The sequence below is a fragment of the Metarhizium album genome (genome assembly GCF_000804445.1).
Source record: "Metarhizium album ARSEF 1941 chromosome Unknown scaffold_27, whole genome shotgun sequence".
Taxonomy (NCBI): domain Eukaryota; kingdom Fungi; phylum Ascomycota; class Sordariomycetes; order Hypocreales; family Clavicipitaceae; genus Metarhizium; species Metarhizium album.
The window spans coordinates 106,968-132,139 of record NW_024467601.1 but is presented as its reverse complement, the minus strand read 5'-3'; the positions used below and the strand labels follow the sequence as shown (position 1 = coordinate 132,139).

General features: G+C 55.7%; 11 protein-coding genes across 11 annotated transcripts; 8 read left to right on the top strand and 3 right to left on the bottom strand.

The window, feature by feature from the left end:
* Nucleotides 1-2,991: 2,991 nt before the first annotated feature.
* MAM_07084 (Major facilitator superfamily domain, general substrate transporter) lies at nt 2,992-5,001 on the top strand (the record flags this gene model as incomplete). Its single annotated transcript, XM_040825882.1, has 3 exons — nt 2,992-3,731; nt 3,807-4,765; nt 4,841-5,001. The coding sequence occupies 3 exons, from the start codon at nt 2,992-2,994 to the stop codon at nt 4,999-5,001; spliced, it is 1,860 nt and encodes a 619-aa protein (XP_040676101.1).
* Nucleotides 5,002-5,695: 694 nt separating this feature from the next.
* On the top strand, nt 5,696-6,130 carry MAM_07083 (NAD-dependent epimerase/dehydratase; the record flags this gene model as incomplete). The annotated part of the gene is made up of 1 exon (XM_040825881.1): nt 5,696-6,130. The coding sequence occupies one exon, from the start codon at nt 5,696-5,698 to the stop codon at nt 6,128-6,130; it is 435 nt and encodes a 144-aa protein (XP_040676100.1).
* A 58-nt stretch (nt 6,131-6,188) lies between these two features.
* On the top strand, nt 6,189-6,713 carry MAM_07082 (NAD(P)-binding domain protein; the record flags this gene model as incomplete). Its single annotated transcript, XM_040825880.1, has 1 exon — nt 6,189-6,713. The coding sequence occupies one exon, from the start codon at nt 6,189-6,191 to the stop codon at nt 6,711-6,713; it is 525 nt and encodes a 174-aa protein (XP_040676099.1).
* Nucleotides 6,714-7,199: 486 nt separating this feature from the next.
* MAM_07081 (uncharacterized protein) lies at nt 7,200-8,297 on the top strand (the record flags this gene model as incomplete). The annotated part of the gene is made up of 3 exons (XM_040825879.1): nt 7,200-7,538; nt 7,664-7,688; nt 7,756-8,297. The coding sequence occupies 3 exons, from the start codon at nt 7,200-7,202 to the stop codon at nt 8,295-8,297; spliced, it is 906 nt and encodes a 301-aa protein (XP_040676098.1).
* Nucleotides 8,298-8,689: 392 nt separating this feature from the next.
* MAM_07080 (endo-1,3(4)-beta-glucanase) lies at nt 8,690-9,672 on the bottom strand (the record flags this gene model as incomplete). The annotated part of the gene is made up of 2 exons (XM_040825878.1): nt 8,690-8,770; nt 8,890-9,672. The coding sequence occupies 2 exons, from the start codon at nt 9,670-9,672 to the stop codon at nt 8,690-8,692; spliced, it is 864 nt and encodes a 287-aa protein (XP_040676097.1).
* A 5,802-nt stretch (nt 9,673-15,474) lies between these two features.
* On the top strand, nt 15,475-16,797 carry MAM_07079 (uncharacterized protein; the record flags this gene model as incomplete). The annotated part of the gene is made up of 2 exons (XM_040825877.1): nt 15,475-15,849; nt 15,931-16,797. The coding sequence occupies 2 exons, from the start codon at nt 15,475-15,477 to the stop codon at nt 16,795-16,797; spliced, it is 1,242 nt and encodes a 413-aa protein (XP_040676096.1).
* A 1,135-nt stretch (nt 16,798-17,932) lies between these two features.
* MAM_07078 (uncharacterized protein) lies at nt 17,933-18,602 on the top strand (the record flags this gene model as incomplete). Its single annotated transcript, XM_040825876.1, has 2 exons — nt 17,933-18,028; nt 18,132-18,602. 2 exons carry the CDS (start codon nt 17,933-17,935, stop codon nt 18,600-18,602), a joined length of 567 nt encoding a protein of 188 aa, XP_040676095.1.
* A 486-nt stretch (nt 18,603-19,088) lies between these two features.
* On the bottom strand, nt 19,089-20,129 carry MAM_07077 (intermembrane space import and assembly protein 40; the record flags this gene model as incomplete). Its single annotated transcript, XM_040825875.1, has 3 exons — nt 19,089-19,404; nt 19,473-19,854; nt 19,916-20,129. 3 exons carry the CDS (start codon nt 20,127-20,129, stop codon nt 19,089-19,091), a joined length of 912 nt encoding a protein of 303 aa, XP_040676094.1.
* Nucleotides 20,130-20,715: 586 nt separating this feature from the next.
* MAM_07076 (thiamine pyrophosphokinase, eukaryotic) lies at nt 20,716-21,650 on the top strand (the record flags this gene model as incomplete). Its single annotated transcript, XM_040825874.1, has 3 exons — nt 20,716-20,848; nt 20,935-21,005; nt 21,069-21,650. The coding sequence occupies 3 exons, from the start codon at nt 20,716-20,718 to the stop codon at nt 21,648-21,650; spliced, it is 786 nt and encodes a 261-aa protein (XP_040676093.1).
* A 196-nt stretch (nt 21,651-21,846) lies between these two features.
* Nucleotides 21,847-22,633, bottom strand: MAM_07075 (membrin; the record flags this gene model as incomplete). Its single annotated transcript, XM_040825873.1, has 2 exons — nt 21,847-22,572; nt 22,631-22,633. The coding sequence occupies 2 exons, from the start codon at nt 22,631-22,633 to the stop codon at nt 21,847-21,849; spliced, it is 729 nt and encodes a 242-aa protein (XP_040676092.1).
* Nucleotides 22,634-23,434: 801 nt separating this feature from the next.
* Nucleotides 23,435-25,060, top strand: MAM_07074 (Major facilitator superfamily domain, general substrate transporter; the record flags this gene model as incomplete). The annotated part of the gene is made up of 1 exon (XM_040825872.1): nt 23,435-25,060. The coding sequence occupies one exon, from the start codon at nt 23,435-23,437 to the stop codon at nt 25,058-25,060; it is 1,626 nt and encodes a 541-aa protein (XP_040676091.1).
* Nucleotides 25,061-25,172: the final 112 nt, after the last annotated feature.

Below are 25,172 nucleotides of genomic sequence, written 5' to 3'. Positions count from 1 at the left end.
GATGACGGGACGCAAAGTCGCGAGCTGAGCCGACGACAATGCCAATGTTCTGAACCTCCGGGCGGTTGAGTCGAAGCCACGTCGCGAGTCGGGCGCCTGGACTCAGCGGCGGTCATTTGACCTTGTGGCCCGAGCCAAGAGGGTTGACAGTCCGGGACTGCGACGTGGAGAATCGCCGCCGCCGATACATCGACATCAGGCAAGATTTCTCGCCGTCGCGGCAGGCTTGGGCACCGGGGGGGAGAGTGGCGATGCTGTCGAGAGGCCCAAACCCGCCGTCCCGTCATGTGGTCGACGCCCCATGCCCATCCGCCCATCCTCATCCTTGTCAAGCACGGTCCCCGGAAAGCTGTAGGTAGTGGTAATAACGGGTGACCGCTCGCGACCCTGCGCTTACGCTCTGGCGTCATGGTGCATCCTCGACCGGGGTCGGCCTGGGGCGTAGCAAGCCGCCGTGACGCAACTTTGATGCCGGCACGAGGCTGCCTCACTCGCGACGGACGGGAGGACGGAATGCAGGATTCGGAGCTATTAGTCACGAGTCTGCCTTTGCTGCGTGGCGAGGACGCGGCCGTGGAATAGAATCTGACAACAGTCACATCATTGCTGCCCCGTCTCACTCACAGGACGGGGAACGAGAGCAACTGACTGGTTGTCTCCCGGGGTCGTCGAGGACTTGTTGCATAGATTTCGAGGAGAAGAAGATGGAAACGAAGAAAAACCAGCGGTGGCTAGGCCACGTACGCACGCACAGCACACATGGCATGCCGACCCGTACGGCAACATTTGCATGCGTGATGCGTGGGGATATGCCCGTGTAACTGCCACGTACACCGTACCCATAGTTGCAGTCAACTCTAAATATGAGGGAGAGGGAGGACTGAGCTGAACGGCATGCGGTGTGTTTGGGATGCAACGTACGTGGTGCCATGTCTGCGGCGTGGACGTGGAGTTTTTTGCGCGGCTACGACGAGCCTATCGTTGAGGAGTACCGAGGAAATGGACAGACACCGACAATGGATACTGATTGAAACAAGGTGCCGCCGCCGATCAAGTCAGTCAAGACTCGAGACACACCACTCGAGTCTGAGGCGACCAGACACAAGCACCGGGATCCGAGGAACCGCTGCGTCCGAGCTCGCTGAAGGTCCCCCTTTGTTTCTCATGAATGTCTTTGTCCGGTGCTTCTCCCATTGATACAATGGCAAAGCCGAGTCGATCCCAACAACCAACAAGCAAGAGAGAAAGAGGCCCCGGGGTGATATTGCTGGTCCCACCGCGAGCCGCCGGACCTGACCGAGTTTGTTGACTGGACTGGTCAGCGACTGAAGGAGAATGGAGAAGGGCTCCGTAATAAACTCGGCAACTGCGTCATGGATGTTGGAGGCTCCATGTCCGTCCCCAGCCCAGCCGCAGGGGAACGGTGTGGACGGTGTGGACTGTGGACTCGGGACTCTCCATGGTCCATGGGTATCATGGACATGGCTGGCACTTGGCCTCGGAGGGGAGAGGACATTCATCGAATCTCGAGTCTTCAGCCATCCAGATCCAAGCCACCCGCCGCGAGGGGAAAGCAAGTCTGTCTTGATGCTTCCAAGAGTGGCGCGGACTTGCGGACCGATCGCAGACTGACCCTGCTTAGTGGCTCTTCAGCAAGAGCCGCGAACGCGACGAACCATGTCACGGGAATGGCGGACCCCCCCCATCCGTCCAAGTCGTGTGTTTCTTTTTTGCTGTTTCGGCTTTGCCTTCTCTTCTTCTTCTTGTTCTTCGCCCTGGTCAGCTTCTCTCCAGTTCCAAGAGAGCTGAAAGGAGCGCGGGCTGGAAGGGTCCAGAGTCCAGACAGCCGGTCCTGTCGTCGCATGTCTTGCGCACATTGAGAGACAATCCAAGCCGTGCCATGTAACTCCAAGGGAGACACCTTATCTTACCGACTTGGGTAGGTTTGGCACCAGGCTCTGGCTAATAAGTAACTCATCTCGGCTCCGGATAGAGTGCGGGCGCGCCAGCAGATGCCAATCAGGCAAGACATTGACTTGCGTCGCCGCCGCAGCCAGACAGCCAGAGACCTGTATCTGCATCTGCATCTGCATCTGCGTCTGCATCTGCGTGGACACTCTCGACCCCGTAGCACCGAGGCCTCGTCGCTGCTAATTACCCCGGCATGTCTCAGATGAGAACAGACGGCAAACACGGGCCTTGACTGGCTGTTCCAGCGTTGCCAGGGGCGTCGTGACGTGCGATGCTGGACAAGAATTCAGAATTCCTGTCTCAGAGGCGAGGGCCAGACCCAGAGACCGCGTGCGTCTGAGGCGATTCAAACCTTCTGTCCGCAATTGAAGCCGGCTAGGCCGGAATCGACGATCCCCCAGACCATCCACAGACCAAACGCGGACGCCGGCGTCCTGTCAAAGGTGCTGCCGTCGTCAGCGTGGGAAGCTTGGCCCAGCCTAGGAGAGCCCATTGTGAACCCAACCCCGGTGGATCTTTCTTTTTCCCCCTTCTTGCTTGCTCGCTCGCTCGCTCGCTCCCAGCGGAACAAGGTAGTATCAAGAGTCGTGGCTTATTCTGTTGCGAGCTAGTAGTTAGTTGGTAGGTAGTTATAGCCATGTGGGAAGACGAGTCTCATGTTAAAAAGGCATTCGCTCGCCCACCAAGTGGGTAGCTCGGCTTCCTGGTTGCTTCGCTTCGTCCCTTGCTCTTCTCTATTACGCTTCTATCATCACAAACACACGTCTTCCACCCTCCCCCCCCTCTCCCCCCCTCTCCCCTCTCCTTCTCCTTCTCCCCATTGCCGTCGAGGTTGTATACTTGCCCGTGCTGTGGGACAGACACCTCGCTCTTGAAAGCGGTCTTGCAGGGCACCCGGGGGAGGCCAAAGAAGTGGTTGATCAAAAAGAAGAGGAAGAAGAGGAAGTGGAAGAAAGGAAAGAAATACAAGGCCGCAAAACTAACACCAACAACAAAAAAGAGAGGGAGAGACGGACAGAGATGCCCCAAACCCACTTCTCCGAGGATCCTCCTCAGGTCATCAACCAGAAGGATCTTGAGCTCGCCAACGAGCGGCTCAAGCAGTCCGAATCCGGCGAGGGCATGGCCACTGCCGTCGAGGGCAACGGCGCTGCCGGTTCTGACGATGCCAGCTCGCCTACCGACACCAATGGCAACGGTGCCGGGCTCGAGAAGATAGGGACATACGACAAGTATGAGATTACCGAAGACGACTGCTATGACGAGCTGGGATACAGCTTTTCCTCGTGGAAGAAGTGGTACATCTTGACTGTCATCTTCTGGGTTCAGGTATCCATGAACTTCAACACGTCTCTTTACTCCAACGCCATCCCCGGCATCTCGGAGGAGTTTGGTGTAAGTGACCAGGCTGCTCGGGCCGGCGCCGCGATATTCTTGGTCCTCTACGCCTTTGGCTGCGAGCTTTGGGCCCCGTGGTCTGAGGAGTTCGGCCGCTGGCCTGTCCTTCAGCTGTCCCTGTTCCTTGTCAACATTTGGCAGTTGCCCGTCGCGTTGGCTCCCAACTTTGCCTCCATCATGGTCGGCCGTGCCCTGGGTGGTCTGTCGTCTGCTGGCGGCTCCGTCACCCTGGGCATGATTGCCGATATGTGGGAGGCAGATAGCCAGCAGTACGCCGTCGCATATGTCGTCTTCTCCTCTGTCGGCGGCTCCGTCTTGGGTCCCATTGTCGGTGGCTTCACCGAGCAGTACCTCGACTGGAGGTAGGTCCATCGTGTCTGCCCAACGGACCCCCGGGCCGTCACCGTGGTTCAGAACCATGCTAATCGTGTAAATAGGTGGTCCATCTGGATCCAGCTCATCCTCGGCGGCTTCGTCCAGCTCGTCCACTTCTTCACCGTTCCCGAAACCCGGACCACCATCATGATGAACCGAATCGCCAAACGACGCAGAAAGGAGACCAACCAAAACATCTGGGGGCCCGATGAGCTTGTTCCTTTCGGCGACCGCTTCTCGGCCAGGGAAATCCTCGTCACCTGGGTCCGACCGTTCCGCATGTTCGTGACCGAGCCCATCGTCCTGGTCCTGTCGCTGCTCTCGGGCTTCTCCGACGCCCTCATCTTCATGTTCATCCAGTCCTTCGGGCTCGTGTATGGGCAGTGGCACTTCTCGACCGTCCAGATTGGTCTGACATTCATCGCCATTGGCGTCGGATACCTCATTGCCTGGGGCCTCTTCATTCCCGCCATCCGCCGCAACATCAAGGAGCGCAGAGCAAAGCCAAACGACGAGCGTGCCCAGTACGAGTCTCGCCTCTGGTTCTTACTCTATACCGCTCCCTGCCTGCCCATTGGTCTCATTGGCTTCGCCTGGACGATCCAGGGGCCGCCCATCCACTGGATCGGATCCATGGTTTTCGTCGCCATTGTCGGCATCGCCAACTACGCCATATACATGGCCACAATCGACTACATGGTTTGCGCCTACGGGCCATACTCTGCGTCCGCCACCGGGGGCAACGGCTGGGCGAGAGACTTCTTGGCCGGCGTGCTGACTCTTCCCGCGATCCCCTTCTTCAAGAACATCGGCGCCTCCAGCGGCAAGAACCTGGAATACGCCAGCACCATCCTCTTCTGCATTTCCTTTGTCCTCGTGGCCGCTGTCTACGTCATCTACTGGAAGGGTCCCGCGCTGCGGCATCGCTCTCCCTTTGCCCAGAAGCTGGCAGATGCTCGCCAAACACATCTGAACGAAGGGCGTCGCGGCAGCATCTCATACGATCCAGACGAACGCCGAGGTACGCCCCGTCCATGTCTCAGTCATGCTCCATGTCTCTGTCGAAACCGCTAACCGTGATTCGCTCATCTGCCAGGCTCTGCTGCGTCGGCCCATGTCCGACCCGGAAACGAGCGGCGATATAGCCAACAGCACCGATTCTTTGGCGAGAGCCGTGTCACGCCCAGGGGCACTCCCCGCGGTACGCCCTCGGCCAGTCGACGTCCCAGCATGGCAAATCTGGCTACCAAGAAGTAACATGGTGCTGGGTCGAGACTTTCCATTTGGTGTTGGGGGTTTGGTTCAATTCCTGTTTTTGCTAGATGTGTTCTGTTTCGGGGACTATTTGTAACATTTAGCCCAAGACATTCCGCATGCAGAATGATACCACCATGTTCATTGTGAAATCTTGCACAGTTTGGCCTTTCCACGCAGTCGACGCTTATCGACGCCGAGCTTCCTAACAAGCCTTGCAAGATGAGCGCCAGTACAAGCAAGGTGCCAATGTTTCTTGCCGTTCAACGTGTCCCACATCCCGTCGAGCTGGCTGGGTGAGAGTGGTGTGACGCACAACAGTGACGGTGGTTGATGGCCCTCTTGGCAATCTGTAAGATGCAAGCATGGCGTCGCCAAGGGCTCGTCCATTGGTGCTTACTTGCGCCAACCCGGTCGATCCGCGGATTGGGCCTAGATCCCTCCATCACGATTCCCGTTCACAAGTGGCTTGCTTGGCTTGTCGCCTGCAGACGTCACAACTCGCAACCTTGTTGTACAGTGTAAGTCGAAATGCGGCATTTCGGATTGCTCAAGTTGCAGCCTCAGGCCGACATGGCGTCAACTTTTCTCTGAAGCAACACCAGCTTGAAGACACGGCCTCATTCCTCGCCCTCCTGCTACGACTCTTGATGCGCAACTTTTTGACATTATTCCAATCGTTGTCGACTCCTTCATCATGCTCGTCACTGTCGCTCCGGCGAGCACCAAGACCGGCACGGCTGTGATCCGCTCCCTATTGACCAGTCCAGACGCCGGCGTTGACATCCAAGCAATCTACCGAGACACGGCCAAGGCACCGGTTGAATTCACCACCCTGTCCAACTTCAAAGCCGTCCAGGGCGACATTGCGGATGGGGCGTCTCTCAACTTGGACGGCTCAGATGTCGTCGTTGCGATTACGCCGCCCGTCTTTGACAGCAGCGACATCGTGGCCACCGCGAGGCAGCGCTCCGAAAACGTGAAGAATGCGATTGAAAAGGCGGGCACAGTCAAGAAGCTCATCCTCTTGAGCAGCATCGGCGCTCAATTCAGCAGCCGTGTCGTGCGTCTCGTCTCCCCCACGCGGCGGTGCATTCTACCGCCACCGCCGCTCATTGGCTTCCACGGCTGACACGAGTGCTGCATATACACGTATATATATACAACAGGGCGAAATCAAGACAAACAACATGGCCGAACAGGTGCTTGCGAGGGCCAACGTCCCTGAGATTGTGTTTGTGCGCTGTGCGTACTTTATGGAGAATTGGGCCACGGCACTTGACATACGCGGCGCGCCAGACCCTTTGATCGTGTCGACCATCACGCCGTTGGAATGGGAGATTCCCATGGTGGCGGTCGCAGACATCGGCGCTGTGATTGCGTCTGAGGCGCTGAAGCGGGAGGCTGCGCCGAAGAAGCCGCACGTCTTTGAGTTGCACGGCCCGAGAATGTACAGTCCGCTGCATGTCCAGGCGGCCTTTTCGGATGCTCTGGGGAAACAGGTGGCCGTGAAGCCGGTAGCGAAAGGAGACTTGTATGGGTATTATAGACGGATATTTCCGGACGACGTGGTGCCGGAATGGGTCGAGATGACGTGCAGTTTCTTGCCGGGGGGCGTGATGAAGCCTGGCCATGTGGAGGAAGGCACTGAGGTGGTGAATGGGAAGACGGAGCTCGCAGATGCCGTCAAGACGGCCGTCGAGTCGTTACTTTGACGATAGCTTGGCAGATGCGTGTCCATGGAGGAGAGCAGCGGAACCTGACCGAAGGACGGACGACCTTGCTTTTTGAAACTTGCCGACTCAGCTTGCGCAACCTATTACTCGGGTAGTTGACTTACTTGTCCGAACTGAACATATTCGAGACAATGTGCCTCGCTTCTGCTGGGCGAACCCCGGGACAGACATCTCTGTCTTGTGTCTTGTTGCCTTGATTCGCATAACCAATACGCAAGTTCAGGCCATGGCCTCGGAATCCCCCCCTCCGATTCTCCTCCGGTCTTCCTCCGAATCACCACGGGCCGCGTGACGTAAGCAGGCTGGTTTTCTTGAGTGTTGGACCGAAAAGCCGACCGCAACCGCCCTCGTCAAGCGCTGCATCGATGAGTCTATCCATCTTGTCGTCCTAATGTCCCAGAAACCTCTTGTCAATGCTCTCCGTCTCTACTCTGAAGCCCGAACAGGACTCAACTGCGGCAGACAATGATCGCAATCGGACGCGCTGCAGCCCAATCGCGCGGTAAGGCTGCGCCAGTGCGACAAACACTGCAGGGCCAGAAACGGCTATTCAGCGTCAGCACCGCCAGTGGAAATGCCGACGGCAATGGCACGGCGCTGAGCCCGAGATGGCTTGCAGACTTGCGAAGCCGCATCGAGGCGTGCCTGGCAGCCAATCCACAGGGAGAGGAGCGGACGAGGCTGGAGAAGCACCTGGAGTGTGTCGACAGCAACTGGTTAGAGCTGTCGGCCGGCAGAGAGGGCTTTCTGACCGACAAGAGGTGGAGGGGACTGGACAAGTTTGCCGTGGCCTGGGGCGACATGGTATGTCTCTGGCTCAGTCCCGAGTCTGAGAGGTGAACGCTGACTTGCACAACCCAACTCGGCCGGCGCAAACAGGATAGCATGGTAGGCTCTCGACCAGTCTGTGTTTGCTCGTACGTGCCAAGTTGCCGACTAACCTTGACGACCAGGGTATGCGTCGACTCTTGTACATCTCGACCGAGGCGGCGCGAAGCCGAGCCACTGACACGATACATAGGCCACGTCAACAACATCATGTACAATCGATACGCCGAATCAGGTCGCGTGAACTGGGTCACGTCCTTTGCAGCACACGCACCTCCCGAGGAGCGCCAGCAGTGGGTGGACGTCATGAGCCCCAGGGGCGTCGGCCTCATCCTCAGGAGCATCAAAACCGACTACAAACTTGTGAGTGTGTGTGCTCGGCATCGCCGCGTTGAGCGGAAGGCGGCCATGCTGACCGGAGCCATTGCGCAGCCCGTGGCCTATCCGGACAAGATCACAGTCATCCACAAACTTGCCCAGCGGCCAACCTACTCTTCCGACAGCATCTTTCTCGACGCGGTGATTTACTCGGAGATGCATAAGCGCGTGGCAGCGCGGTGCTTCGAAGACATCGTCGCGTACGACTACAGAGCCGGCAAACGAGCGACGCTGAAGGGGTTCATGGTAGACGAGCTGCAGAAGACATACGACCTGCAGGAGAAGACCAGGAAGCAAGTGGATCGGAAGGTCTGCGAGTTGGAGCGAGACATGAAGGTCATGGAAGACGAGGCGTGACGGCCATCACGTGGACATGCGACAGAAAATGACTCACGCACATGTGCGATGCGACGCGTTATGGATCAACTACTACTACTAATAGTCACGGCAGTTTCAAGACACTCGACATCGGCCGATGCGTCCACCTTGTCCTACAGGGCTAGGCAAAAGATTTTCACGTGTCGGCTGGGGAGTGTACGCATAGCCCTTGGCTTTGTTCTTGAGCGAGTGTATGTGCATTCTTATTTCTAGCGAATGGTTCTGCATCATGTACAGGTGACTCGGCGAAGCAAGCAACAACTATATACAGTGAACCCGACGTCGATGACGGTGCGACGCGCCATAGACAAGAAAGACGCTGACTCCATCAATGCAATGCGAGACGTGTTTGCCCCATGCCAGAACAATGCCTAGGTGCTGTAGTGAGCGACGTATGCGACCTCCAACATGCTGCCATATCCGTCCTGGGTGTTGCCGTTGGGAGGACCGGGCTTGAAGACTGGTCAGCCATCATTTGTCACGACCGCCATCGACGTCCCCCGGAGAGGATGACGGAGGAACGACGGAGCATCTCGGAGCATCAGGGAGCACCAGGGAGGTCAAAACGTACCCAGTTGCCGCCGACAGCAACATTCAGAAGAAAGTACTGCGGTTTCTGGCACAGGGCGACCCATAGGTTGTAGTCGCCGATTCGAGAGCCGCTGATCTGGTGGAACTGCCGGCCATCGAGGAACCAGGTGATGGTCTGCTGCGCCCAGTCAGAGCTGCGACGATCAAACTCCAGGCGCCAGACGTGCCATCCGTCGTCGGGAAGGGCAACGGCGCCGCCGATGCCCGTGGGCTCGTTGCACGAACCCCCGTTCGCCGAGTAGCCGCAGTGGACGGTGCCGTAGCCGGTGAAGAGGCCGTTTACTCGCTCCATGATGTCGAGCTCTCCGCCGGTAGGCCACTGTACCCCGTGGCGGATAGAGTCGCCGAGCAGCCAGAAGGCCGGCCAGATGCCCTGCTTTGCGCCCTGGGCGGCGTTGCCGAACCGAAGGGTCGCCTCGACCCGGGTGACTCTGCCTGCGTCCGGCGTGAAGACGTATTTGCTCTCCATGCGGCCCGACGACCACCCCATCCGCGTTGATCCGTCTCGCCAGGGGACAAGCTGGACCGTGTTGCCGCCGCTGAGCTGGACGGTGCGTGTGCTCGACGAGTAGCGCTGGAGCTCGTTGTTGACGTTCATGTAGCCGTCGATGAGGTTCCAGTTGCCCGGGTTGGGACTGCTTCCGCCACCTCCGGCGAACGAGTCTTGCCATCGGAGAGTGAACCCGCCGTATCCAGGGGCTCCCCAGGCCTCGGTGGACGTGGCAAGGGCCAGGAGGCTCAAGAGAGCTCGACGACTAACCATGTTTCTTTGTTCTTGCTTAAAGGAAAAGAAAAGGAGAGACAAGAAGAGACAAGAAAAGAAAAGAAGCGCAAAGAGCAAGTGAAGCTTGTTGAAACGACAAGCCAAAGTATATACAGCACCAAGCAATGTATACAATATGTACGTCGAACGGGGAGAAGGACCACGATGTAAGCAGATCTGAATCTCAGTATATACCGTCACTTTTCCTTTTCGGCCAACAAAGGATCAACGCCGGGCGGGACATTTTCGAGTTGATATACTCGGCAGACAGCAAGCCCTTCCCTCACGCATAAAAGGGGTCAGTCAGTCAGTCAAGTCAGTCCGGGATCAAGCAAAGCCTCGGTATAAACCCAAGAACGCCGAATGACCACAACAGCCTTGTCCCAAGGCCAATTCAGGTAGGTACTACGTGCTGCTTGCATGGGATACATGGCAAGATACTAAACGGGTGGGAGCCTCCTTGGCGAAATGCACCCCCCGGACCCTTGATTGGCTAGACTTATACATCATGTTATGATTGAAGAAGAGGGGGGGGTCATGAATCCCGTGCTTGTGCCTGCTCGATGGACTACGAGAAGACCAAGGCCCGTCAGTGCTAGGCCTTGATGCTGTCGTCAACTGCTGGGCTTTAACCGACTAACACCGGCAAGGCAGAGGCGAAGTCGAAGAATGATAGACCAGACACACACACCCTTCCTCCTCCTCCCAGCAGAAGGAGAGGGGACTATCCGCCCTACGAATGACAAGAGAGTTGAGGGCAATGCAACCCTGCCGCAAGACCTCGAAACCTCCTGACGAAAGGCCCGAATCAACCACATGGGACACGTGCGATGGTGAGTCCGAAGGCTTGTTACGCCTCGTCCAGCCTCTCCCCGCTTGCTCCGGGCGGATCTAGGCAGACAGACGGAAGAAGGGGGGGAAAGGTGAAGCGACATGCTGCGAGGGCATCAGGGTTTCCGTCTCAAAAAAGAAGGGGTTTAGCGCTGGGCTTGCTTGCGGATCTTTTGAGGGATCGCCGCCCGCGTCCATGCTCTCGTTCCCGCGCCGAGAGACGTAGCTCTTGATTCGATCTCTCTTCGGCCCGCTTTGCTTTACGTTCTACCTAGACTTGGGGAGCGGCTCCGGTTTGTCCAGTTGCCGTGGCTAGTTGCAGTCCAGAACTGACCAGCAACCGGGTTCGGCCGGGCGGCGCAGTCACGACGCCGATTACGAAGGGCCTTTATTATGCATCAGCTCGGTTTCTGAATCTACAGCTCGGCGTCAATCAGCAGTCTGGCCAATGGCCGCTTTGCACCGTCTCGCTGCGACGCGGCAGATGAGCGTGTCCTCTGAGGATTGATACACGTTGTGAGGACGGGCGAATTCTCAATTCCCGTGACCCAGGTAACGTGTTCCGGCAGCTCAGGGCACTAAAATACCAGGAATTCCCAACGAGGCATGCGCGAGTTGTCACGTCTCCTCCATCCACGACTCACGAGACTCCCGGCTCGCGGGCAGGGCCTAGCGGCTCCCCAAGCCATCAGTTCAGTCATGTGGTGTTTTGTGTGTAGCCCTGGCTAGCATGTTATAAGACGGACACGCTGGACATGCAAGGTCGCATTGGATGACGCGTGAATCCGTCGAGCGAAGGTCCCAGTCACAGTCTCGCCGGACAATGAAACGTGTGACAACGCTGCCACACCCTTTAGCCTCTTAGGCCCAAGACCCGAGACCCAAGACCCAAGACCCAGGTTGTCCACGTCGATCCTCCCATGTAGTTACTTGTGTGGGGAGCCTCGCATTGGTCGCCGGGAAGCCATGTCATGTTTCATTATAGAGAAGTGGTATTCAAGGCGCACCCGGCATATGCGGGCTGAAACAGGCAGTCCAGGCCAACTCTCTGACGAATAACGCAACTACCACGAGTAGCATGCGGGCGCCGTCGTGGGCAACGAGACAAGCGTCTGCTGGTTGAGTCCGTGGAGTAATTCCCCAAGACGCCCTCGCCGTGGGGAGCGAGCTTCAGCTTCGGTGGTAGGGGAGGACCAACGCATACATACTCCATGCTCGCCAGTTTCCAAAAAGAGGTACTCCGTGACCAACTACCTAGTTACGTCTTGCAAAATTGGTAAATCGGCCGTCTGTACGGGCGGTCGAGGCGCGATTTGGCCCTTCGGCGTGTGTTCTAGAACTCGTGCTCCGTGATACAAGTCCAGCACGGCCACCAACCTTTCAAGGACTTGGCCGACATTGACAGAGTTCTAACATCTGGACCGCAGAGCTCTGCATGAAGAAAAGCTATCCGACAGGCGGGAGATGAGGATCGTCGTTGAGCGTGAGCCTCGTCGGGCGATGCTTGTCCGCGACTGGACGCCGGGCTTGAGGGAGCACACGGAATGGCTGAAGCGAAGCGTCTCGAAACCCTCAGTCATGCCTGGTCCAGCTCAGAGTGTCCAGCCAACTTGGAGAGCAATCTCGGCAATCTTCCATCTGAAGGCTTGTCACACCAAGCTTCCGGAATCGCCCCCAAAAACCTCCCCCCCTCCAATTGGAGGTTGCTGCCATCGCCAGATCCAACCGTACTAACCTGTGGATTATTACTCATTGGCTCTCAGTCGACATGGCAAGGTCATTGTTCCCACATTGACGCTCATCAATTCCTCGAAGCCGGCCTATAGCTGGAGTGTCTTGGATCTCTGGGAAACATCGGTCACAAGACTAAAGCACGCGGCATTTCAGCCTGGCATACATCAGACCCTGACGCGCGCCGAAGTTCCCGGGACCTGTATCAGCGTCTTCAGTCGCCGGGCTCGTCTGATTGCCCTGCGCCGTGGTTTGCACTCCAGCGGCGCGTGGGATCGTGGGATATTCTCGCAGGCCACACGAATGTGGTCGTAATAGCTGTTCCGACATATCCGGCACTCTTTCTTTGCTCGTCCCGGGCTTGCGGTATAAACGCGAGCCATGTCTCGCTGCCTCGCGCCGTGTACACAGTAGACAGTCTGGTGTTGCGACTTATTCCTCTCGAGCCGCGGCCGCGTTGCACAAGTGATTCTCACGTTGGAAGCGTCTCCCACACGCAACCATCATCAAAGGCCACAACAAACACCGCTCGAACCAAACCGCAGCTGCGGAATATCTGCGTACCAAGCGTCGCATTGGACTTTTCTCGCGCGACTTCGGCGTCGAGGCAAACGTCCATGAACCTGGAACCGCCATGTCGGCGTCATCGACGTCGCGACACGATCGCATCCTCACCCCTTCGAAGTGTAAAAGCGGATACTGAACCAGTTGCCTCTCCTCTTTTCGCCTCGATTCAGTTAGTTGCCGTATTTGGCATTATACCGCGAGTACTCGGCATGCCCGCAGCGGACGTTTTCGCATCGGGTCCTCGGCCCTAATCACCGGCGGCTCCTCTTGCGTCGGCTTCGCGACCGCAAAGCCCTGTCGCGGCAAGGGCATGAAGCCTCTTCCCGTGCATCTTCATCCCGATGCTCTTCGAAGCGCCAGGGAGCGACTTGTCGGCGAAAATGGTGCTCAGTCGGACGTCGTCACGGCCGACTGCCGTCTCGGAATTGGGCACCACTAACCTTCCCGTGCTTGATGCCGGAATGGGCGCGAGGCAAACCTGGGGCGGTGCCGAGTACCTTCGACAAGGCTTGTTTGAACTTTGCAGTGTGAGAGAACACCCAAGTCCACGTGCCCGCCGTAGACGCACGCCTTTCGGACGAATCCTTTGGGTGTCGCCAACGGAGTCAACGCGTTTCTGCCTGTCACGAGGAAGCTTCCGAGGCAAGGCCTACTTCTATTGTCGTTACTAGAAGCAAGCAGGGCATCACAAGTCCACCAGGGAATCCGGCCTACAATGCATCAGTGGCCGCCGTCAAACCGTAGCCGAACATGTCAGCTGGAACTTGAAAGACCATCACAGGCGTTTATTTACTTGCCCCCGGATGGACTTTCGCTGGAATGGTAGGTCTACAGTGCATCCTTCGACTCATGGACCGAGTACGCTTACAGGGAGTACAATATTCGCAGATCCGAGGGGGAGATACTGAGAAGCAAGCTGGTGCTCGGCTCCCGAGCAGGTAGCCGACGATTTGTATTGCAAGATGCACCATGTCGAGTATCATCCTACATGTCCTGATAATGATGCCCCGGAGGAAACAGACAAGAGGAGAATGCTCCAGTCTCTGGGGCTATGTGAAAGAGAGACCACCTCTTACAAGATGGCGAGTGGAGTGGGAAAAGCAAGCAGAGGAAGCCATGGGAAATCCCAATGTACAAATCCATGCACAGCGTGCATTTCAGCCCTTTGAGGACCGAAATCCGAATCCTCAACACGCGGCGAGGCCCGGGGGAGCACAATGCCATTTAAAACTTGATTCGGCCAAGCCTTTCGGCCTTCCTGCTCTCCCTACTCTATATTGCGCTGATGCAATGTTCGATTTAAGTAAAAGCCCACGTTTTAACGCTTGTATAGATGAAGAAATCGCAGAGAGTGTCTTGCGTTGGTGACGGAATATGGGCAGGGCGGGTTTGGAGAGACCCTCGGACTCGGCAATGTTGTTCTGCCCGCCAATGCTGTCCTGGTCGAAAAGCTGTCAAAGGGGGGTTCGAAATGGCTCGCTCCGTTTTCTGAATAGATCTTCTCGGAAGACGATCAAATTAGAATACATTGGAGATTTTATTATAAGATGGCTTAGTTGCTGTATCAGCCAAGAGCCAAGATGCCCTTCAATTACGGCGGGATCAAGGCATCGCACGACAACATCGGTCCTGGATGCTAAACAAGGACAAATTTCCGCGGTCGTTGATTCAAGAGAATCTTGCCAGCTTCACTCGGTGCGGGTGGCCTATATCGAACCAAGAAGTCATGTGGTCATCAGAATGAGGAGTACTTCATCCGCGGATTTCAGGGGGTGTCTGAGGATTGTGACGCAAGATTCCCTATAGACTCTAAATACCGTGGTACCGTACCTGGAATTCATCTGGGGTATGTCCAAGTGTACGTTGAGATAATACGTCCAAGATTCCGGCACGTGGAATCTTCAATCAACGTCAGGTCTCTGCACTGAAAAACAGTGGTGGAAGTGCTGATCGAGTCAGCAACGTAATCCTATTGCCATGTCCTGGTTACTTCAACCTCAAACACTGGAAGTGGCGACACCGGGATGCATCCAATATCAACCAAGGCGGATGTTAACCTTTGTGCTGTTGGCAGGTTGGAAGTTGTGTGTGATTTAGGGCCGAAAGAGAAAAGCAGGTGTGAAAGACCCTGTTCCCGGATAACTCAATGTTTGATGAGGGTTGATTTGAAAAAAAAAAATCCACAAACAAAAAAATGTGCAAGGTATAATAATGGTGGATTCTAACCACCTGCTATGGACGAACGGGGAATCGAACCCCGGACCACTCCCAGATCGTATTCCCTTCGGAAAAGACATGCTAAGGGAGTATTATACCACTAAACTATCCGCCCAATGGATGTCTAGAGGAACTATTCCTAAAGAGGTAGATACACTTGTTTAGACGGGGCCCCCAACTACTCCCCTAATGCGGAGGGTCACACGTGATCATCCCCCCCACTATCCTGGACCAGAACCCCGTATTCGGCAGGCGCTGATGTCGACTCGGGCTCAAGGGTGCATTTAACCGCCTATGCCCGGCGCTCCTGGTCCGTCCGCACCAAAAGCTCTTGCAGGCCACCGCGTGTTGATGCAGCACCTTGGTTGCTGATCGCTGGTGCCGTAGTCTGGACAAATAAGAGACTGGAGATTTGCCCGATCGAGATCCCAAGCAATCTCAGACCTTTTGCGCACCATGTCTGAGGACGACGTCGATATGCTCGGCCCCGACGGGCAGGGATCATCCAAAGTCGACCGTGACCGCCGTGCGCCGAGGTTCAGTTGGACGCCTGCATACGAGACGACCTTCTTCCGCAGCCTTTGCGAAAGCGTTCATCTGGGCTTGCGCGAGAATAGTAGTTTCAAGGCAGAGGCATGGGATCGCGCCGCTCAAGCGCTGCAGGACAGCCACGGCGCGTATCCTGCCAAGAGCCATCTGATCAACAAGAGCGACAATGCGCGGAAAAAGTTTCGCCTATGGCGGGGACTTCGAGAAGATGCCGATTTCACATATAACCCCGTCTCCAGGACGGTGACGGCTACCGAGGAGGCCTGGAGAGCACACATCGAGGTTGGTTTTCCGAGCGGGACACGCGGCAAGATACGCCGCGACGCCCAAGTGCGGTAGAATACGATGCTGACTGGCGATTAGAGAGAACCGCTGTCGAGGGCTCTCAGGGGTCGGCCGCTTGATCATGAAGGATATATGGAGACACTGTACCCCGATGTTATCGGGTCTGGCGGTGCGCCGAAGAGGATAATGAAACCTCGCCGGCGGACCGATGGACAACCAGGCGACGAGCCAGACATGCCTGGCACAGGCGTCCTGAATCTTCAACCAGAGCCTGTATCTGGACAACACGCTGTCGAAAGTCCTGGCCCGGCTCGCTCTTCCTCGGCTCAAAAGCCAACTGGCTCAGCCGCAGGATCAGGTGCTCAGCTAAAACCAAGTTCCACGATTATCCCTCCGCGAACTACCCCAATGCAGTCTTCCGCTTTGACTCCCCCCGAAGAGTCGGCGACTCATGCAAAGAAACGACCATTGCCCGCTCCCGAGACCGAGGGCGCCTTCGGTGCGACACCGCCGCCTTCTGCCGCCAAGCCGGGCAACGCCATGGCAGACGCCCTGTCGCCGGGAAAGAAGCAACGAATCTCTGCACATGGTGACTCGGTGCCCGTTGTCGCCTCCGGTTCCAGCGACTCCCTTCGCCATGAATCTGCCTCAGCTTCGCCTACTGCTATGCAGCTCCCACCACCCGTGACTGTGACGACTCCTCAATCCATAACAGACACCCGCCCCAACGGTCTGTCAACGCATTCAGGCGGCTCGCCATGGTGTGAATTGGCTCTGGAGCAATTTTTCAAAGATTTCGCAGACAAGGACATGGACCTTCAAATACGAATCGCGGAGACGGTATTGGTCAACGAAAACAAAGCACTGGTGTATTGCAAAATGCCTTGGCGCGTGAAACAACATTGGTTAAAGAAACTTGATGAGAAATATCGGAAATTCCTGTGATATTTGTGGTTTATTGTAGGGCTTCGGCAACAAAGCCCTTTCTCTCGATGACGAACGAATGGACGAGTCTTGGAGAATTGGGTGGGATTGATACCCCGGCCAGGAGTGGCAGATGAAAGCTGGTTTAGATTAGTGATACCCGTTGATGAGGCGTTTTGGTTTGGGACATATTGTTGAATTGAGCGAGGTTCCCTTTTTTTTTTTTTTTTTTTTTCAAAGACATGAGGCACTTTCTTTGCAAAAGCACTCTCGACCTCTTCGAGGGGACAGGTGATACGGCAGCCGGGGGTTTGGCGACCATGATTTGGTGGTGGTTGTTGAATTGTTGGCGAGAGGGCCACGGGCATACCAGACTCATGGACCGGTCCCCCTGGCTCGGCAACCCGGTGGTCATCCACTTTGTTGGCGGCTGGAGATGTCCATGTCAGATGTGGTGTATCTGACACTGGCATCGCCAAAAGCAACTTGGGGTAATTTGAGGAAGTTGAAGAATGCTACACCTACTGTCTCATGCGCCATGTCGTTCATTCTTTTGTCCCTGCGAATATCAATCTCTGGGCCACATTGTCGACGGCGTTTGCCATTCGAGCACGAGCACGAGCACGAGCATAACGGGCCATGTTAGACGGTTCTGGACAGTGTGATGTCATCTGCACGCTCACGATGGACACGGGCTGTCAGGTGGACCACGAGCCTGACCAGTTTCGTGCGACTAGATGGCGGGACGAATTCCAGACAAGGAAGATGCGATGGACTTTGTAAAAACCGTTGGAGCTGCTCCAACTTGCAAGTGGGCCAAGCCGATCTGGTCTGGGCACGTTGAGCAAGTAAGTTAACCTACGTCATACATCCATGTCGGCCCCGAAACGTCAACAGGGCAGCCCAGCCCAGCGTTCGCACGACCCTCCGGGGCTGCTAGTGGCCTGGCCTGGCCTGAACCTGCTGGACCTTGCTCGCATCCCGCATCACATGAAGCCACTACCCTCTGCCCTCCGCTGGCCATTCGCCGCTTCTCCGCGACAACCACCCAATCTCGATCAATCGTTCTACAAACTCCCATCTCCCGTCTCTCCTACACACACACGCACACACACACGCACCCACGCACACAAACAGTAAGCCGCTTCTCGTGAACATGCCCGCAGCCCCCAAAGTCACACAAGCTGACCGGCCATCTCCAGTGTCTTACGCCGACGTAGCTGCCAGCGGCCCCAAGCAGTCCCCCGAGGAGGTGAGTCTTCCCAGCGCACCCGGGCAATCCACCGTTTGCTGGGAAACCACACGCAGGCTTCTCAATTCTTCTCAAAGGCCCGTCTAACGCCTCGCCGCCGCAGGCTGCCGCCCCCCAACCCCCCGAGGTCGTCACCACCGAGTCCGCCTCGACAGCCTCCCTCATCGATGTCGACGTCCCCAGCGTGCGCACCGTGCCCTCCGACTTCCTCGAGCAGGATGTCCAGACGGAGACGCAAGCCCAGCGCCTGGAGCGCGACCACGAAGCCGCCAGGGTCAAGGCCGAGCGCGCCAAGAAGAGCGCCGGCAACAAGGCACGCGACGCCGACTCGTGGCTCGTCAAGCAGTTCTCGAGCCTGTCCGACGGCAGCGCCGGCGCCCTGGCCATCACCAACGTCGCTGCCATTGTCGGCGTCAGCTCCTACCTAGGCTATCGTGCCTGGGGCCTGTACGAGGGGGGCAACTTGACCTGGAAGAATGCCGGCGTGGGCATTGGAATCCTGGCCGGCGTGGGCGCCATTGAGGCTGTTGTCGGCCGGTATCTGTACAAGGGCAACAGGGACCGCTCGTCCTGATCTCTGCGGTGGTGCTGGCGGTGATTCCGGGTTGCATTGACACTCCGTTTTTTTCTGTGGCCTTTTGGCGTTGGTTTCTTGATGGTAATGAGTCCTACTAGCTCTGCTCTGCTCTGCTCTGCTCTCTACCCCCATTAGTAATGCTACGTCGAGTCAGTCAGCACTGTGGCACGTTGTAATTCCATCGCTACGCACATATGGTTTTTTTCCTTTTCTTGAGCTACCAGCTACGTGATGCGTGTACGACTGTGTTGCCCCTGCCATGTTGCGAAAAAAATGTAAAGTTTGTGTAAGAGAGTAGATATGTGAACCCGTCTATTTATATCTCGTGGCCTTCTTTTGGTGTATCTCCTCCTTCTCGTACAGTTATAATACAGACATGGAGCCATGCCTCATGTCAACATGGTACACGTCGTTCCCCGTGGTGTGAAAGCTTGCTCGCTTCATGTATTCCTTTGCCGGGATTTTTTGATGGCGGCGTTATTCCTACTTCTCCCCGCTCTCCTCGACCTTGTTTTCTTTTTCTTCTTCAGCCACAACACCGGGCTGCTCAGCCTTGGCATCTTTCCTGTCTGCATCGGTAGCGTCTTCCCACTTTTTTGGGACACCCTTGTTCTCTAGTGGCCTGATCTCCGGCAGGTTGTCTGTCCCGGATCTGTCGTCCTTGGTGGCAGTTGGAGCAGGAGCCCCTCGTGGCTCGTCGCGCGGGACTTGGCCTAGGTCGTTGGTAGCCTCTTCGCCATCGTCGGACAGCTCGGCGCCGTAAATATCAGGGTATTTCCTGAAGCACTCCTGCATTCCTCTGTTGAAAATACAGTTAGATATCGTACTCTTGACTTCCAACCACCAACGCCTGCAAAGGCCACGTACTGGAATTTGTCGATACAGTCCATTCCCTTTGGCTCCTCCGTCGAGTAGACGAAGCAGCTGAAAGCAGCCTTGAATTCCTCGCCACAGGGACCGTGTGCCATTCCTCCGAGGCACGGACAGTCCCAGTTGATTTCCCCTGTTTCGGGGTTGAATGCGCCTTCTTGGCCGGCCTCTTCTTCGAGGGCCTCTGGTGATCCGGCCGCAACGACGGCGTTCTGCGGCTCCGTCCCGGGCTGCGTCTCTGGGGTTGGGCTGCTCTTCTCATCTGGCTTTGCCCGCTCCTCAGGGGCGGGCTTGAGCTGCTTGCGCTTCTGTTCAGTGGCGGAGTGCACGGTGGGCATGTCTGACTCTGTGAAGGCAGAAGGGGCGGCCGTCGATTGCACTAGACACGGTAATCAGATCCGAGAATCATAAGACGGGTTTACTGCTTGGACATGACATACCGCCGGTAGCTTCGTCGGCAAAAACAGAGCTGGTATTGTAATAGTACACGGCGCCGAAAGCAAGGCCCCATCTCAAGGCAGAGCCCTTCCACGTCCGCGGCTTGTACGCAGGGGCTGATGTTGATGCAAATCGACCGGGGGCCGTCTGGAACGACTGGGAACAAAGGCTCCTCCAGGCCTGCCGTGGGGGAGTCCGCACTGCAGCCCGATACATATTGTTGAATGGATGCGACAAGGTTGAAATGCGTTGAAGAAAAATGACGACGGGGACTGGAATTCAGCATCGAAAAAAATAGACCGGCGCAGGTCGATTGGTCCCCACCACCCACCCCGTGGAACCCAGGCGCGCCAAGACAGAGAGCAGCGAAGCTGGCCGGTGTTTAACCGTCACACGATAGGTCCCATTGCCAAGCCTGCAACCTGGACCATGGACATGGATGGACAGAACATGCAGATGCCACGTGTGGACGGTGCAAGATGGATATCCTTGCAAAATCTGTCACTTTTCTGGGCCAGACTGACGTCGCGGCCCTTTGGTGACATTCACGATTCAAGCGGCTCACCGCTGGAGTCTCCTCCACTCCTAAAACGGCAATTCGGTCCACGCAGCTCCACCCTTCATAACTTTGATAAGACCAAAATCATCGTCAGACTCACGCAACCGAGGTCGACTTCCGGCTCCCAACGCCACTGCCTCCAGAATCATTGAATTCGATTCCCTCTTCGCGGACTCCAGGGACTATTTCTGCGCACATTCAAGGCAGTCTCCTGCGTGGTAAAACTCGACAAGTCAGCTCGACATGTCTGCTGCCAAGTTTGAGTGGCACCCCGCGAAGCTCCTCGAAGATCACGACGGTCTCCAGGATTTTGCCCTGCTGGTCCTCAACCAGCCGCTGAAGACTGGAACCATTCTGCGCAGACTCTGGAGGAACTGTACGTTCAAGCGACATCCATCCTGTGCTTTGCCCCCTCTATCGACGAGGAGTTTCGTTCAATCTCACTAATTGGACTTGCCAAAGCGTCGCTTAGAGTCGCTGCCGACGGCGGGGCCAACCGGCTCCATCAGCTTTCCTCCTTTAAAGGGAAATTTGTATGTAAACTCACAGCTCAATGATAAGCCGGACCCCGTTTCCTATTCCTAACAGCGCCCTAGTCAAATCTACAAGCCATCATTGGGGATCTCGACTCTCTATCTGCCTCGGTGAGGGACTTTTATTCCTCACAACCGATCCCTGCGCAGGTCATCCATGACACCGACCAGGAGTCGTCTGATTTTGGAAAGGCCATCAGTTGGATTCGGAAGACTCAGCCGAGTGCCATTGACATTGTCGCGCTTGGCGGTATTGGCGGCCGCGTTGATCAAGGTGTCAGCCAGCTTCACCATCTCTACCTGTATCAGACAGACCCCGCGTATGCCAGCGGCCGGATATATCTCCTGTCTGGGTCAAGTTTGACATTTTTACTGAAATCCGGGACACACAAGATTCATGTCAAGGAGGATGGTGAGGATGAGTTGTTTGGGAAACATGTGGGGATTATTCCAATGCAGGAGCCAAGCCGGATCACCACCAAGGGATTGGAGTGGGACGTAACTGACTGGGAGTCGAAAATAGGAGGAAAACTCAGCACCAGCAATCATGTACTGCCTGACACGAAGTGTGTCGAGGTTCATACCACGAAAGATGTGCTCTTCACCATTGCACTGCGACCGGTGGATGGAGAAGAGGAAATGTAAAAGGCCGGAGAGGCGCAGATGAGAAACGGAAATAAATTGAAAAGGCTCGCAGGAATGTAAGCTGAAATAAAGGAATAAATGGATCAAGTCCTAAAACAAAGGTTGACTTGTTCGCCAACCCAATGAACCCAAAGACGCCATGCTGATGTTCCTCGCTAGAATGCTGCTTGTGCCCACTTCCCGGCTGTATATTCCATCACCGCAAGTAGTGCAGCACCAGCCAGCAGAATATGAAGAAAACAACGACACCGCCCAAGAATAGCCATTTATCCTCGCGCGCTCGTTTTTCCACCATTCGAATGGTGTCCCCGCTGATGCCCAAGGTATTCCCAACACTGTATAGCCTCTTCTGCGTGTTCTTAAGCCTCTCCCTCTGCTCACCGAGGTTGCCGAGTACAGCCTGACCTCTGGCGATGTAATCATCTAGGGCCGAATGTGTCTGCTGGAAGAATGCTTGCTCCCGGAAAGCATGTGCCTCCCGCGCTTCATCTCCAGACCCCGTCGTTAAAGGCCCGCTGGCAGCCGACGTATGACGAGGGTTGAAGGAAGGGTTAGGGTTCGTTGGCGTGCTTGCGTATGGATTTTCGGGGGTGGCGTTATAGGGTCTTCTGCCCAGTAATTCTGTTCCGTTGTTTTGGTATTGGGCCTCGTCTCTGGATTTTTTCAGCCCATCAATTTGGGACCTGAAATCGGAAAGGTCCTCTCGAAATCGTTTGACACGTTCGAATGCTTCTTCCTGTTTCTTGGGAACAATTTCCTGGCGAGCAAGGCGATTATACTCGTCGACGATTTTTGAGAACGATGACACTGATGCTGATACATTGCCTATCTCGCCTGGAGTCGGAGACCCTTTGGCGTTGAGCGCGTCGAGCTCGCTGCGAATTGATTTGCTCTGCCTCAAGGCAGAGTTGTATTGCACATTCTGAAAGCCCTTTGAGTCAGGAAAACATGTGATAAGATCCGGGGAAAATAGTGCATACCATGGTTCAGTAGTTGCTACGGTGTTGTGCAGTAGCCAAGTTGTCCTTCGCAGCTTGCTCCGAGTCTTCACATGGAAACCGTGTTCCTTGGCGGGGAGTGCCGGATCGGAACATCTAGGGCCCGTCTGGGGTAATCACTAGTTACCAAATGCCTCGTATCTGGTGGCAAAACCACTCATCGCTCCGCAAAACATTGGCGCCCGTTGCTAGTTAATTCTTCTTTAAGGGAGTTCTAGCTATGCAAGAGGTTTTTATTGAATACCACGTCTCCGACGATACAGTAAAGTCATGAAAATCAGACGGCCATGTAAGCTTGGCGTTGGACAGAGGACCCCAGTCAACTAGCACAAGTGCAGCCACAACGGCTGATGCCGATGCAAAGGGCAGGTTAACCTCGTCTCAGGCACAACCCGTCAACCTCTTTGAGAAGATGTATCATGATCACCGTTGCCGAACAGTGAGATTATACCATAGACAAGCCTTATTTTAAATCGAGGCACATCGTACATCCAGAAAGACCTGTGGAGAAGCAAGAAAAAGAAAAAAATTAAAAGAGAAAAAAGGTCAAAAAAATTGCCGACATCGGCGCCGTGCCCGGCACCGAAGCCTCCATTGCGCCGTTCCATCGGCGGCGTTGGCCGGGTTCATCACATGGGGATAAGATGACGAGATTGGTGCTATTTCCGTCAACGGCGGCATGTCTTTTGCATTTTTATTAATACCTTCCGCGGACCGATTCCCCTGCGCTCTTCATCTAGCTGCCATGACGCCTAGCAACATGTCCCAGCGCATGGCACTTACAACATGGCCGACTTGGACGCAAAAGAACGAACAACTCTACAGAGGCGGGAGGCAGAGTCTTCCTTGAGTGGTAATATCGCCGGCGACGTCGAAAAACAGCTCGCCACCGCTCCAGAAAATGAGGGAAAACCCTACTCAGTCTTCACTCGATGGCAAAAACGAGCCATTGTGCTCGGAGCCTCTGGCACTGCGTTCTTCTCGCCTCTGACTGCGCAAATCTACTTGCCCGCCTTGACGCAGTTGTCGAGAGATTTGAACGTGACGAACACGCAGATCAATCTAACCATCACAACCTATATGATCTTTCAAGGCATAACGCCCACGTTCATCGGGTCATTCGCTGATAGTGGAGGGCGACGACCAGCGTACATCTTATGCTTCATTATATACATTGCTGCCAACATTGGTCTGGCGCTTGCCCCAGGGTATGGTGCATTATTGGGGCTGAGATGTCTCCAGTCAGCTGGTTCAAGCAGCACGGTGGCACTCTGCACTGCAGTCGTCGCCGATATAGTGACGAGTGCCGAGAGAGGCCAGTACGTCGGGCTGACAGTTATCCCAACTGTTCTGGCCCCCTCGCTGGGACCAATTATCGGCGGCCTTCTTTCTCAGTACCTTGGATGGAGAGCCATCTTTTGGTTTTTGGCCATTCTCGGTGGCATAGCCCTGGTTCTCATCGTTCTCTTTTTCCCCGAGACTTGCCGCAGCGTCGTGGGCGATGGCTCTCTAACTCCGCCTCGGATGTACAGGTCAGCATGGCAATCCATTCATTTCCGACGCAAAAGACAGGCGAGGCGACAACATTCATTGTCGAGGGCGACGACCAATTCAAGCAACGCCAGCAAGGCTTCGAATAAGTTCAAGTTCAAAGCGCCCAATTTTCTTCGCTCGCTGTTTCTTCTCTTCGAGAGGGAGACGGGGTTGCTGCTTTGGACGAGCAGCATTGTATTCGCTGGTTTCTACTGTATCGCAACGGCGATGCCTAGTCTCCTCTCGAAGCGTTACGGATTCAATGAGATTCAAATTGGCCTCATGTATCTTCCCCTCGCGCTGGGCTCCATTGTTGCTGCCACGATTGTCGGGCCATCCATCAACCGAAATTACAGACGACATTGCCTCAAATCCGGGACACCTTACGATCAGAGTCGACAGAGTGACCTGTCCAACTTTCCTGTCGAGCAAGCGCGTCTGGAAATTGGCCTCCCACTGCTGTGCCTTGGCGGGGCGAGCATAATAGGATGGGGGTGGGCGATGCATGCCGTCACTCATATCGCTCTACCGTGTGTGATCAGCTTCTTTCTGGGGATCGGGATGATTGGTTTTAATAATACGACAAGCATCCTTCTTGTTGATGTCCATCCTGGTCGGGCCGGGACTGTAACCGCGGCCAACAACCTCACCCGATGCTTGGTCGGGGCAGGGGCAAGTGCTGCGGTAATTCCCATGATTAGTGCCATCGGCGCAGGGCCAGCTTTCACTCTTATCGGAGGGCTCTACTTTGTCTGCATCATTCCGCTATCGCTTGTCCTTCGATTTGGGATGAAATGGCGAGCCGAGGCCGAGGAGAAGACCCGGAGGAAGAAGCTGGCAGATGCAGGAAAAGAGTCAAGCCGGGCCCCTGGGAGTTGAAAACCCCGCGACAAGCGGAAGGGGATAGGAGACTGATTGATTGAGAAAGACATCTTAAATTGGACATTTTGCATCTTGAAGAAGTAGGACTGCACAGCGTTGCCTGGGGTCA